The sequence below is a fragment of the Corvus kubaryi genome, unplaced genomic scaffold (assembly GCF_017639235.1).
Source record: "Corvus kubaryi isolate FWS band 111438036 unplaced genomic scaffold, C.kubaryi_AGA036_p1.0 37285, whole genome shotgun sequence".
In the NCBI taxonomy this organism is placed as follows: domain Eukaryota; kingdom Metazoa; phylum Chordata; class Aves; order Passeriformes; family Corvidae; genus Corvus; species Corvus kubaryi.
Window position 1 is genome coordinate 423,722 of NW_024581089.1, and position 14,979 is coordinate 438,700.

The 14,979-nt window shown below is 44.3% G+C and overlaps 1 protein-coding gene across 14 annotated transcripts in view; it reads left to right on the forward strand.

The window, feature by feature from the left end:
* The window catches only part of WNK2 (WNK lysine deficient protein kinase 2), a 102,916-nt gene that overhangs the window by 81,626 nt on the left and 6,311 nt on the right, over positions 1-14,979 (forward strand). For 9 of the 14 annotated variants that reach the window (XM_042026629.1, XM_042026627.1, XM_042026628.1 and 6 more), the window contains 3 exons: positions 5,040-5,084; positions 6,570-6,823; positions 12,448-14,637. In XM_042026629.1, coding sequence (XP_041882563.1) covers positions 5,040-5,084; positions 6,570-6,823; positions 12,448-12,795 — 647 coding nt within the window. In that variant the 3' untranslated portion in view covers positions 12,796-14,637. Of the gene's footprint in view, positions 1-5,039; positions 5,085-6,569; positions 6,824-12,447; positions 14,638-14,979 lie in introns of those variants that run through there. The other 5 variants (XM_042026635.1, XM_042026630.1, XM_042026636.1 and 2 more) reach the window with 4 other exon arrangements.

Genomic DNA, 14,979 nt, shown 5'->3' on the forward strand with positions numbered 1-14,979 from the left:
GGACTCTGAAGACATGCATGTAGCAAGCTGATACAATTCTAGAAGGTCACTGGAGGGTATAACTTCCATACAAGGGCTGTATTAACACAATATACAGTACTGTTTATATCCACTCTCTTTTTCTTTAATTTTTTTCCCCGCTCTTTGCATGTGGAAATGCTGAGACAACAGTGCTCCAGCTAGTTCTTTCCAAATCTCTGTCCTAGGTGGGCTTTTCCCCATGCAGTCACTTTAATTAGTTTAAGTGAGCAATTTTTTTGATGTACTCGTAAGCAGCAGGAAGATCTGGTTACTCTAAGGGAGAGTCCCATCAACTTTTTTTGTGTAAGCTGATCTGGCTGAAGCACTTGACTCAGTTTATTTTCTTATGACCTTATGTGACCTCAGAGATGAAGTCAATTAGCAGTTCATCAAAGCATAAATAGGTAAAAAGCAATATCAGATTTTCAGATGATACTTGGAAATGGATTGCTAGGATCCAGGAGTTTTGTCTCAAATAACTGTGCACCTTCTATTTGTACCCTATTTGTCTGACTTCTAAAGTAATTGGCAATTCCACCAAACGATATCAAGCTACTTAATGAAAAAATTAAGACGTTTTTACCCAATTGTAGATGCTGCTTTTTAGGCAAACGGATTTTGCTTGTACAATAAAGATATGTTGTGCTGAACAGGTACTATAGGCCACTTACATATAACCTTAGAGGGGCTGATAACGTTCTTGACAAAGTGTTTGGTTAAATAACTGTGGGTTTACAGTAGTATCAGATCTCCCCTTGGAGTTCTGCATTGCTCATTACTATCCAAGTGGTTCAGGTCAAAAGCACAAGACCACTCCAATACACTCCTCCTAATTTTATAAATAAACAGTATTTTAAAAAATAATCTTGATTTTTTTTTTTTTTTTTTTTTTTGTTTGAGCTCCCTGAAAGCCCAAACACTCAGGTCACTGACGTTTACAGAATTTATTACCATGTAAGCTTTTAACCACTGGTGAAGTCATGAGACAGTTTTGCATTTAGGGATTTTTTCTGTGAGAACCTGAGGGGAATTCTCAGCTCCCAAATGTTCCTGTTTGGTGTTAGAGCGGCCACAGTTATTTCTTCCTCTGCACATGTAATTCCCAGAAGTTGTTTCATTAATCTTCCATGGAATTACTATTCAGTAGGATGCAAAAAGTCTGGGAGATGGCAATTAAAAACCAGTGTATTAAAAGTGTTTGGGTGTGTGGATATTGTGAATGAATCCAAGGGAATATGTAAATCCTTTGAATCGTGAAGTTTCCTGATGCTTAAATAACTCAGCATGACTAATTTCTCAGCCCATGTGCTCTCTCAGGTTCTTCTGGGCGAGTGCTGGGGAAGGTTTGGCCTCCCCCGTCCCTGAGTCACAGCAGGAGATGGGTGGCAGTTCAGGCACTCCACGTGGCACTGCAATCCTGGGTCACCCCTGAGGGTTCCAGCCCTGAGAGCACAGCTTGGCTTCCAGGGGTGCCTCTCCCCTGGGGTGCTGGGCAGGTTTGGTGGGGCAGGAGGTTATTCCAGCTTGTTTTCCTGGTGAGCCCAGCAGGTGGGCTGGGTGTGAATGAAGGGCTGGGGCTGTGGGCAGTCCTGTCTTTCCCGAGGCGGCTGGGGCTGGGACTGCGGCGGGCAGGACGGACAGCAGGACGTTCTGTCGAGCTGGTATCCAGAGCAGCCCTTACTGCAGCCTCAGGAAAAACAGGGCTTGAGGAAGGCTGGGTTGGATGGAGCTTGGAGCAGCCTGGTCTAGTGGAAGGTGTCCCTGCCCGTGGCAGGGGGTTGGAACAAGATGGGCTTTTAAGGTCTCTTCCTATGTAAACCATCCTTTGATTCTGTTATTTGAAGGTGATGATGATGGCAATACCAGCTGGCTGATGTTCCTTCCCCTCTGGAAGGGATGTCAGTTTACCCAGCAGGTAGGCAAAGCCAAGCATTTGGATTAGTTGCTAAGCACATTTGCATCCGTGCCCCATCCCTGGAAGTGTCCAAGGCCAGGTTGGACGGGGCTTGGAGCAACCTGGGGTAGTGGAAAGTGTCCCTGCCCGTGGCAGGGGGTGGCACTGGATGGGATTTAAAGTCCCTTCCAACCCAAACCATTGCAGGTAGGATTCCATCCTCTGTGCAGTTTACAGGGCTGGGACACCGCTGTCCAGTGCCAGCAGCTTGGTGGCACATCCAGCCAATTCAGGGTCCTGGGTCTGCTTCATAAGTCAAGGTTTCCCTGGTATTTTTTTATTTGAGAGCTGTTGGGAAACATTGTGCTGCATTTTCAGAAATGCTCTGAATCTGTATGTTTGGTTCAGGAAAACCAACTCTTTGCCGAGGTGGGATAGGCCAGCAGGAGACCTGCTGCACTGGCAGAAAAGTTGGCAACAACTTTAAAACTAAATGTTCAGATGGATTAAAGACAGTATCACAAGGATCTTGCTCTGGTTACAAGATCCAACAGACTCGAACACTTTCACAGTGTTCTCCAGGACTTTTTGATCTGTTCCCGATGTCCAATATTGACTTCACCTTTGTATGTTTAATGAAATAAAATATTTTTGATGGGCTTTGGCATAATTTTATCCTGAGTTCCTTTCCTGGGTTAAACTGCAAGGGTGCCCTAGGGAAGAGTTTCCACTGATCGTGAGTGGAATTTTCAAAGCTCCATTTGACTTAGCTTGGAATCTTGTGTAATGCAATTTTTGCCAGGTCTGTAGCAATTCATATACTGTATGTGCATATGCAATTATGGAAATGGTCTGGCAGTTTATTGCCATTTCCATTTTTTTGTAGCTTTCCAGCTTTTTGGCAGCTGTTGAGTGCAAATATGGGACAGTGGATTTTTTCTGTTCTGTATGATATAATAGCTAGTTAATTCCTCAGATAAGAGATCTGGAATTGGAGGCAAAATGCTCTGCTAAACTTTAGCAGTCTTACATTAAATCTTAATTACGATTCATCTCCTTAACTTTACAGTTCTTAAACACGTTAATTTTAGCCGTAATACAATTAATCTGGTGAATTAGACCTACAAAGTGAATTTTTAATTGAATTTGAATTCATAACCAGCCATGGCCAATGGCTGTCTGTCCCTGCTTCAGGCAGTCTCACCGCTTAGGGAATGTTTCCCATCTCCCACGCCCCATGCTGGAGTGATACCACTCAGAAGGAGCAGCTCTCTTTTTGGTGACTGACTCTCCTGTGATACTTCCCTCAAAGCTGACACCCCTCACGCGGGTGTTTCATGAGTGTGTTGAGTGCTGCCACTTTCTGTCACTTCCCTGGGTCGGATTTGGCACCTGACGTGCTGGGAAACCTGTGACTGGGTGTGCAGGAAGCAGAGGGGTTGGTGATTAAAGTGGTTTTACATGCATTTGAGCACGTACTGCAGTCAGCTGCCTGCTTTTATTGCTCGCAGGCAGATGCTTTCCATTTGCATTCATATTGTGCTAAGAACTGCCTGTTGCTGCAGGAAATAGCCTTCTAGGATTGCTGCTGTGGCCACTGCCATCATGGGGAGTTGTTTCCATTATGGGAATTCGTAGCTAACTTTGGGATAGGCAAGGTAAGGTATATCTGAGGGAAAAGAGGGCAAAAGATATGAGAATACAAGACAGATGGTTGAGTCGTGAATTTGACTGTTTGTTGCCTGGGCTTTGAGATGAGAACTGAACTTGGTCATGCTTGCATTGCTGTAGTCATGTCCTTCTGATTTGCCCAGGGTAGAAACCTATATGAACTATATGAAGTAATAAGAAATTCTTTCAAAGCAGTCCTCTGTTCCTCATGCCACCCACATCTAAACACAAACATCTCTTCTCCCTTACTTCCTCCCTCCCTCATTTCTTTACTTTCTCTTTCTCAGTCTCTGACTGAAATCACTTCCTTCTCCTCTGAAGACTCATTCAGGGCCTGTGTCAGCCTGGACCTACAATCTCTGAGTTTAAAGCTGCATTTCTGGCACAGTAACATAAAATGTTACACCACTGTTTAGTCTAGAGAAAAAGCACATCCATCCTCTATCTTACTTTTTTTGCCCCAGTCTGATTTTGCTCATGGTTTCAAGTGCTTCTTCCCAATGAACTCGCCATAGCCCATGTCAGACACTCATCTCCCCCCATACCATAACAATATTCTTCTTATCAAGTCCAAAATACCTTTCAGGAAATTTGGCACCCAAATAGCAACGGTGCCGATGTCTGGCAAGATCTGACAGTCGAGTCGGGGTCTCGGCACACTTCTGGCACTCTGCTATCTATCAATAGACTGTAAAATCATGATGAAGGATGGAACGAGGCAATAACGAAAAGAACACATAGTTCAGTTAAATTAAAACCCGGCTACTCTGATGGATTATTTTTCTGCACTTGGATAAGGCATAAGGGAAACTCATTCACAGTTCTGTTCAATTGAAGTTCAGAGTCTCACATTTAGACACAAATCCTACAAATAAACTATTTGGAAACAATTGGCCTCAGACCTGCAGAACAATGTATCTTTTTGGACTCGTAAAACAGGATTTTTAGGGTTGTTTTATGGTTTGTCTTTGCAGCCAGACTAGCTTGACTTGTTCCTGAAAGCATTTTTGGCCTCCAATCACAAACTAAATTGACATCATTTCCTGCATTAATAGAAAACAAATCAAAACTTTCTATTAGGAAGCCAAGGCAATTTGGAAAAAAAGAAAAAAAAGGAAAAGAAAGAAAATCAACAAAAAAATTTTTTTTAAAAACCAACCGACCAAACCAAAAACACAAACAAACAAACAAACAAATGCATCTTTAAGTCATGAGCTCTTGCTTTTGGCATGCTGTGGTACTTTCCAAAGCTTTTGAATGGCTGCACATTAAGAAAGGTTTGAGCTGTCCAGTTATTTAGGCTTCCTTTACTCACCTGAACTGCTGACTTTGTCTGTCCTTTCTTGCATAATAACTACTTTTTGATTGCTTAAAAATACAGAAGCTTGTCCGTCCGATTTGTTGTGTTTAGTCTTACCTAATTCTGTGTGTCTTGTATTGTTTTACCTTGTAGGGTCTACCTTGAAACGACTATGTCTAGGCAAAGATCACAGTAGTAGTAACTATCCCATTTTTGTTTCTCAGTATTTCCTTCATGGCATGGGATGTTCTTTGCTTTTTTATTATTATTATTTTTTACTAAAAGCTAGTTGTTTAATAACTAGAGCTGATGCACTTCTATGAAACTAGACTGTATAAACTGTGGTACTTTGAGACTAATGCATGTGCTGTGATGTCTTGGGAACCTCGCATGCTGCAAGAGAGTTGTGGTGTTCTGTGTGTGAGACCGTGCACGCATGCGGCCAGGAAACTGGGTCCAGTGTCTGTCTCCGAAATACACACCTTTATATGACTGCAGTTCTCTGCTGGAGGAATTGATAGCTTAAAACCATCCCAGCCACCTTGAGCTGCATGAAATATTAAACACCAATTGAAGAACTTTCCTCTTAAAATCCTTACTTTTCTCACTTTTACCCCAAGTAAAGGAAAAGGAATTGAGCAGTATTCACTTAGAAGTGACGTTGCAGGTTGAATGCATGATCATTTAAAGGTTATTAATGTATTTTATATAACTGTAGGACTAATTAGTGTACTGTTTCATTGGCTGGTAACTGACTAACAGAGAAAAGAGTAAATGTTCATGTTTGCTTATATAATAATTTTACTACAGTTCTATGAACTTTTTGCTTGGAGAGATGGTCTTTATTTCCAATCTTTAGCTATCTCAAATATGTTAGCTGAGACATTACTTTACATTTTCTGCTTAGGTCAGATTCAGACTCCTTCAGTTGCAGTCCCCTGCTGAGCTTGCTGTGTCAGACTTGTAGTCACTAAGCAGAAAAAGGACAGAAAATTTTGGTTTACTAGCTCTTCTAGAAAGAAGTGAGCATATAAAATTAAATCTCTATCAATAGTCTTCCTGACTGCTTTTACCTATACTAAAAGTTCTCTATCTTTGTCTCAAACAGTCACCCCACCCACTACATGCTCTCTCCTCTCTCTTGTATACTTTCATGGCCCTGATGGGGTTTTTTCCCCAAAAATATGCAAACAGCCACGTGAATGGTCCTGGCATCATCGAGAGAGGTGGTGGGTTCCCAGAGCCTCTGAGGCGCAGGGACCAGCCCTGCCTGTAACCTCTATGACAATGACAATTTTCCAGGAGGACAGTAAACTTATGCAAGTAAAATAAATGGTAAATTCATTTTATAAATGCTTGCCGTGTTAGCAATAGATCCCACCTCCCATCTCTGAGGAGATGCTGTATGCCCTGGGATGTCAGCATTACAGGGCTGCATTCCTGGCTTCACTCCTTGTCCTTAACTTCACCCAGGACAAGTTAGTGGCCAAGGTAACATGGTGTGATAGAAAATGCAAACCCATTGGACTTGGACCATTTCTTTAAGCAAAGGTGTTCTGCAGCCAGGAGGGGGAGGGTTAGGAGTCCAAAAAGCCACCATTGGAGTGGCAGTAGGTGAGAAGGGGTTTGAGCTGAGAGGTGAGGCAGAGACACCATCCCAACTCTCTGTGTGTGATTTTCCAGGATCCTCGACCAACAGCCTGGTGACGTGTCCTGAGCCCCTCCCGCAGTCGACGCTGCAGGTTCAGGCCAACAACAGTAACAACAAGAAAGGGACGTTCACAGACGACCTGCATAAGCTGGTGGACCAGTGGACGAGCAAAACTGTTGGAGCTGCACAGACAAAACCTTCTTTAAACCAACTGAAGCAGAACCAAAAAAGGCAAGACATGGAGCCAAAGGCTAACCCCATGCAAACGCAGAATGAGACATGTGGAGTAAGTGGCCCTCCTTGAAGGACATACCTTTTGCTATGTGTCTGACAGCCTTTGCAGAACTCAGATGCGCAGGAGGACATAGACTAAAATTACTCCAGATAAATGCTTTCTATAAATGTCCAGCTCTTTTCATTCAGTACTAAATCAATTTTTTTTTAATTGTCCTTTGGAATAATCTTAAGGGGTATATGGGCAGCAATATATATAAAAATATATATTTTTAAATTCCAAACCGCTTATTAACAGCGATACACAGCAATACTCATATTGTTACCATCTCATCTGTTGCTCAACTTCAGTTTCAACTATTACTAAAGTTTTCTTTTTGGTATTAACCTTCCTTAGAACAGGGGCTGTGGCTCAGTGGTTGCGAGCCGTTGTTTGAGTGGAATTGGAGTGAGTCCTGTGCTGGGAGAGGGGACAGCTGGGAGTGTGCTGACCCCTGCTTCTTGTACTGGGTATCTGGACAATACCATCCTCAGAAATGCTGTCAAAATATCCTACAACAAACAGGGAATTGGAAAGCCCCCATTCGTCCCTTCACGTTCTCAGCAGCAGGACAATGCCCTTGCAAGGCGCGTCTGTGTCTGCGTTCGGTGCTGGTGTCGCGGCTGAGGGCTGATACAGAGGCACACAAAGGAATGGGCACACACCCAGATTCCCAGTTTACCCTTCTGTCCCACCTGGGGCTGGGTTTCCAGACCTCTTCCTTCTCACAACTGGAGATTCCTTGACTAGTAATTTTTGCTTAGTTCATTTTCTTGGAAGACTGCAAATTGAGCCAAAATAGAGGAAAATAACAGCAAGGAGCTGTTTTGTAATCACTCAAAAGCAAAAAAATTAGATCTGGATAGTAAACCACTGCCTTTCTGGCATGGAGAAGGAAAAAATCTTGTAGCAGTAGTAGCTCTGTAGTTGTTGGTGAGGTGAGATGTACCAAAGCAGGAACCTCACCAGTGCCTCTGCTTTGGTACCTGCTGGTTCCTGAGTGAGTAAATAATCCTTTTACACAGTAATGGTTTAACCAGCTCTGGAGTAAGCAATGCCTGCTTAGGACCCTAATAGTTCTCATAAAATAAGTCAAAGTTGGTGCTAGTAAGCCCAAATAGAAGATTTCCATAAAGTGGTGGGGAGGGCACAGATTTTAAGTCACTTCTTGCTCTCTTTTGATGTGCTTTTTGCAGCATTTTGGTGTTTTTCCCCTGAGACCCCTGCAGAAGTTTGAAGTATTTGATGTGGATGTTTTGCCCACCTGTACCTCTGGAGAAACAAATGGTTGTATTACTTATTTAAATCACCTTTTAGTATCAATTTAGGGTTGATTTTCCCTCCTGCAGTCTTGGTGTCTCTGTCTCAAAGCCTGTGGAGAAAGTGGAGTATCACTGTGAGAGCAGCAGGAATGTCCCTGTCTCAGTACTCTGCTCTTAGAGGGTTTGGATCTTTCTCAACCATGGCAGTTGTTCCAGGAAATCAACAAAGCTGACTGAAGTTTTTGGAGGTGAATTACTAAGAGCATGGAGAGGTTGGGATTCCCTGCTCTTCAATTCTCATCATTCCTTGTTGCTCAGAGGAGTGGCATCAGTTGGAGCCCTGGGGTGGGTTGGGGCATGAAGTCCTCCTAGGGACTGTGGTGGCTGCAGCAGAGATGCAAGGGCAGATGGCAAACATGACTGGTGTAGTTCTTGTTGAGTGTTTTGGCCATGAAGATGGCACAGGATGCTGCAGGTGGCAGAAAACAGGGCAGCATATATATGATACATACTGTAGCATATGGTATGATATAGAAGAGTTTGACAAGGGTTGGTTTGGGAGTTAAGCATCGTTCTGCTGTTTGTACCCTTTGAAATTCACCCTAAAGGGGAAGTTGAAGTTGAGGGAGAAGAGGGTGGCATGGTGTTGGGAGAGAAATGGCCAAAGGAGGAGGAAGGGAACAGCGTGAGAGGACTCCTAGTGTGGACAGCTGGACAAGTGACCTGTGTGTCAGTGTTGGAGGGATGAGGTTCTTGGGGAGATGTTACACCTGTGCTGAATCACAGCTGAATCAACTGGAAAGACAAAAAGAACTTGGTAAATCACATAAAGGATGGAAAAAATAGCTTTCCAACAGGGAGAATCTGAAGGTCGGGCTGTAGTTCTTCAGTTCATCTGGTAACACCGTCTTTTTTGCTGCTTTTGATCAAAAATGCCTTTGCAAGAAAAGAATACGGAGCATTAAGCAGATTTCCAGCCCATCAGAGAAGGTTATAATAAGGTTTTATGTTGGAAATAAAGGCTGGATAAATAGGAAACAAAGTGATTCTTATGCCTTTTGTGGTTTTTTCTTGGTTCTTTATTTTTTAACTGGAACAAACTAGGACGGAGCTGTTAGGGTGGGTTGTCTCACGTGGGCTTGGTTTTGGGAAAAGCTGTTGTTGTTCCCATGTGATGGTCAGAAATGAGGGGCTGGGGGTGGCAGGATTTGTACCTTCACTTCTGCATTGTCTCTGGGGGTTATTGTAAATAGAAATGCCTCCCTAAAGGGTTTTCATACAGGAGTAGAAGTGAAGGGCGTTGTCCCACGATGAATAATACATTAAACAATAAAAAAAGATATATAAAATATCAACTATACATTTAAATAGAAAAATGCATTTTTTACGTTAAAATTTTCTCTTACTGTTCACCCACTGTTATGAATATGCAGGGCAGTTGTGTGGCTGACTTGAAATCTTTTCTTTCCCCCTGGAACAGAGGACTCACTTTCCTGAGTTACCTCTTTTTTACTCAAGATTCCTTCTACCACCAGCAGCAAATTGTTTGCTCTGAATACAATGTATTATTTTTTAACTTAGTCAAGGCTACTCTTTAAGGCTGGAAATAGAAGAGTAACTTGGGAGTGTGTTTAATAAGAGTGAGTGGTTTTCATTCTCTGTCATCAGAAGTGTAGACAGCAATAATGTAATGGGGATGCAAAGGATTCTGCTTTGTTTCTGTGGAAGTTACTACAAATCCTGATTGATCATATTAGAAATTTGGGGGGGACCTTTCAAAGGGGGAGGAACTTTCATCCAATTGTGTCACAGGAGCGCTGAAACATTCCTTTTCAAATGGTTTAATGAAGTATGGAAATGCAGATTCTCATCAACAGTAGTTTGAAATGCAGTAGGAAATATTAGAAAGAACTTGAGGTCAAGCTGCCTGAGTGATTTCTCTCTTTGTGATCTTTGTGAAGATATGATGAAATAATCATTTTTTACAGGTAATTCTGGTTAGCATTTGTCATGGAGTAAGCTTAGGAATGTGAGCTGCCTTCTCTGCAAAGAATGCTGAATATTGTGTATTTAAAAACACTATTTGGAGATGCCTGAGAATGAAGGGCTTGCCAAAAATGTTTTCTATTCTCCATACTGTTGTGTAGCTCCATGGGTTTTAGAGAAAAAAACGTGACCCCAGAAAAGCTTAAACCTGTTCCCAGTGCACAGTGAGGTTGTTTCTGAGAACACAGGGGTCTGTGGCAGTGGGTGACGTGCACCGGGGGCTTGGACACCTCAGGAGCATCCAAGCCTCTGCTGGCATTTCCTGACTCGTGGGCTTGGGCTGCCAGGAGCAGCTGTGCTGGACATGGCCACTATGCCAAAACCAGGCCATAGCACCTTCACTGTGTCTTCCCTCTCCATTGGATTGGGAAAATAAAAAAAAATGAATCTGTGTTTGAAGCTATTCAACACTGCCTTGGTCTGAATGGCAGAACGGTTTTCCAGGGAACTGGTAAAGCACACACACAGATCTTCAGGACTGCCTAATAGCTTTGGGGTTTTAGCAAAGCAGTCAGAAGTGATTAAAGAGATGGATTATCATCCTTGCCTGCTCGTGTTGGCAGCCAGCTCTGACTCTGCCCTGCCACTCAGTTTCATTTCAGCAGTAGCTGGTCCACACAGAAGGAAAACACTGATATTCGTGGGGTAGCCAGCAAAAGAAAAATCTAAATCCTGTCACCTGACAGTATTGGAGCTGTGAGTATCACTGGGGTGGCACTTTGAAAGTTTGCCTGGTAAAGCACAGGAAAAATTAAAACAAGTCCAAAGAACAAACTTGGGATTTGTCATAGAACCATAGAATGTCCTGAGTTGAAAGGGACCCACAAGGATCATGGAGTCCAACTCCTGGCCCTGCACAGGGCACCCCAACAGTCCCACACGTGCCTGAGAGGGTGGTCCAAAATGCGATATTTTCACAAACACCTGTTGGCATTCCTCACGGGTGCTTAGTTTGATGGAAACCATCATTCTGAGGATGTTAAAACAAGAATCTAATAACAGCTTACAGAAGTCTGCAGGTCTTAAAAATATATCCTTGGTTCCTGTGTTTCTTGTTCTTTGGTTTGTGTTAATTTTGGTGGGGTTTTATACATTATTGGCGTTAAATTCATGATACTGAAGCATCTCTTTCAGTTCAGTGTTCACCATCAGATTCAGGTTTCAGGTGAGAATGGGAGACAGGGAAGTGAAGGAGGGTATCAAATAGTTCTTTATTTTTCTAAAATTGCTCATGGAACAGAGGTTAATGCCCCAAAGTGGAACATTGCTATTTTTATTGTTAATTGAGAAGAGATATTAAAATCAGAAACATGGAGTAAGCATCCCACACAGTCTTATACATGCATTCATTTTTTCTGCTGAAATTTCACCTTCATACCAATTTTATCAGTTGAATGTGAAATATCACATTGTTGGGAGATTCCCAGAATTAAATAACACGCTTTTTTCCTTATGCCACCAATAGGTGATGGCCTGGTGGGAGCCCTGGCAGGGAGCTGTAAATTCTGTGACATGAAAAATGTAATGAAATGCTGCAAAGGTTTGGGGTAGCAGCAGTTCCCACGGCATTATGCAGGACGGAGTGTGTAATTTGGGAAGCTCTGCCATCCCATATTGAGGGAGGAGAGCTCTTTCTCTGCCCCTCACAGGCAAAAGATGAATAATTGAAGTGTATGTTAATAGATCTTTAGAAAACCAGCTGGAATTGGTCCTGGCAGCCCACGAGGCAGAGCCACCCTGCTGTGTCCTCGCTGGCTTTGCCTCACCTGGGCACAGCCACCACGAGAGGTCTCCTGCCACTCTCGCCACGCTCAGTTCCCTGGGGCCGGCTGAGACAATTTAGTACAGAAATAAGGGCTAGAATTTTTAAACCTCTTTTGAGGCTGGCTGTAAGAGAGTGAGATTTGGGTTAATTCTGCATTTAGTGAAGTTTATTTACTTCTATGCACAAGTTAACAGATACTTGAGTTCCTTTGGACATGCAAGGGCATTCATTTTCACTTGTTTAATGATGCTTCCTGCCTTCTTAAAGAATGAGGTTATATTGAGGTAACATTCCCCTCTGCCTCATATCAACCTTTTCTATTAATTTCCAAATATTCTGTCTTTAAAAAAAAAAAAAAGAAAACAAAACAAAAAAAAACCCCAACCCCCCAGCCAAAGTATGAAAGGAAAAAAGAGACGAACCCAAAAGAAAGCCCCAAGGACACCGCGGCACCCCTGTGCCTGTGCCCCCAGCTGCCCGGGCCCCGGCGTTGGGCCGGGATGCTGCTGGCATGGGGAGAGCAGTGCCCTATAGCGACACTTCTTGTATTTCTCTTTTTGTAGGTAAATTCGGTAAGGACAGGACTGGGGAGCAAGTGCACCGTGCCGGTGGCTTGCCCCGTGCCCGCGGGATTAGCTCCTGGAGCCGCACCGTCCCTGCCAGTGCCTGTGCCCGGGCCCGCCCTGGCGGGCGCGGTGACCCCGTACGTGATGCCTCTCTGTCAGTACGGAGCCGTGTTCCCTTCGCCCGTGTACGGAGTGCCGTGGCCGGGGCCGGTGGCGCAGCCGGGGCTGGTGCGGGGGCCCGGCGTGGTGCGGTTCTCGCCGCTGGGCCGGAGCTGCCTGCGGATGTACCCGGTGCCGCTGCAGCGCCCGGCCCGGCCGCCCGGCCCGCGGCTGCGCCTGACCTAGCGCGGGCCTCGCCGCGGGGACGGCCCTGGCCGTGGTGGCCTTGCCGTGGGTGACCCCGCCGCGGGTCCCAGTGATTTCGACGCCGTCGCGTTGGAGTGTTTGCTCTGTAAATGCCATGATCCGTGCGGGACGAGGCGGGGCCCCGGGGCACCGCCGCACCCTGCATCAGCAATCACTGTGAGGCGGCGTCTCCACAGATCGTTTGTCGTTACGGCAATATCTGCTTCTGTTCCATTGCTGAAGACACTTTATTCCTTGTGTTCTGTTTCACACTTGCGATCCTTAACATCGATGTACTTGAATTGATAATTAGCAAATTGTACTAACCCTGCAGGAGTTCAGTGCCTTGAATCTCAGCTTTCCAGTCCCAGCTGGAAAGAGATGTACAATTATTTGAAAGGTGTGTTTTATTTACAATCTGCTTGTGAGTTGGAGTTCTTTTTATTTGCAAAGATATCGAAGGTTTACAGTTGATGTTCCTCATCAGCTTCATTCTGCTGTAAATGCTTTTGTTTTTATTCACGGGTTGAATTTTCATTTCTGAAGCTTTTAGAAATAAGAATTGTGGGGTGAGGTTTGTTTGACACGTTTGTTTGATGCAGTGATCGTAAAATTGTTGGTGTTTGTGCAAGGAGTAGTGAAGTGCGCATTGTAATGTAGGAGCATTTACAGAGTGATCCAAGGAAGGTGTATACAAGGACAGGGAATGGCTTCAGGCAGCACTGTCTGCTCTCCTTCCCAGCCTGTGGTAAACTCATTGTAGATGGCGACTTAATTCTGTAACAGGCAGCAAATGCTGTTTTCCTCTGGATCAGCAGCACACTGGATTTCATTTCCTTTCCCTATCTGGGCTTTTAGTTAAATCACAAGCTCATGCATGTGCCATAAGTGAAGACAAGTAATGGAACTCTTGTTCATAGGAGAACATATCTCCAGATGGCTGTAAGACCCGTGCAAGCAGAGCACGCGCACGTGCCCTGGCTCTGCTCGGCCGCTGAGGTTGAGGGTGATGTCTGGTCCCTGGTGTGCCAGCAGTGTTCATGCTAAAACAGAATAAAAATGTGAAGCTGTTCTTTCTCGTATCTGACACTTCAGGTTTGGAGTCTCACCGCCTTCTGTTTGGAATTATTTATTTATTTATTTATTTTTATTTTTACTGAAGTTTACGCTCCAGGTGGCACGGACACCTCTCTCCTGTTTGAAAGTTGCTTTTTGCCCATTTTACTGTGCATAGAGCCTCCACCTGCGCCTCAGTGTAAAGGCACAAGGTAACCACTAGAGCTGGTTTGCCGCTGGTAAGTCTCCTTCCCTCCCAGAGCCCCACGGGCAGCGTTACAGGCACAGGACCCAGGTGCAGCCACCCCCAAAGGCGCCGCGACGACGTTTTGTAACCCTCTGCTGAGGGGCAGCGACGTCCTGTGCTGCCAAGCTGTGAATTGTATAGTTCTATTGTACTTCGAGCATTATACCTGTCTAAATTATTTTGTTTGTACCCTTTGAATATATTATTTCATCAATTCAGTTAGAATTGAATTTTATAGACAATTATGCAGAGTCTTCTGCCTGGGCAAAATACTTACTGCAGTAAGAGATTTCTGTTCTCTGTACCATGTATCTTTAATTTGTTTGGGTTTTTTAGATTCATGTCTGTATGCTTCATGAGCAAACACGGAAAATATGTTCTCACACTGGGTTCCCTTCGGCTCGCACTGAATCCTACAGTTTATGTCGCTATTGCCTGTATAGTCCATCCCTTGTATACTGACAAAGTCAGTGGCACTAAAAGCCCCAAGAAATTGTATAGATTAAAAAGAAAAATAAACATTTTGTGCTTGAAAATGGTGTGAAAAACCCAGTGTTTTTCTAAAATGTAGAACAGTGTCAATTTCCAGCTCTTCCAGGTTATTCTGTGTTTGTTTTCCAGACTCACTCTTGTCCCTTGACTGTGTAGCAGGAGCAGATGCGGTGCCTCCAGCAGTTGTTGGGTGCTCCCCGCAGCGGTGCCCCAGGGGTGCGTGCTGGCACCTCATGGGCACCGTGCCCTGAGCCCTGCCCGTGCTGCTCCCGGTGCTGGGCTGCTGCAGAGCAGAGGGGTTCTGAGCACGTGAGGATGCTCAGTTTGGCAGGTGGGAAGGAGGCCCATGAACTTTGTCTCTCCTGAGCTGCAAAGCATTAGGGAAGCCC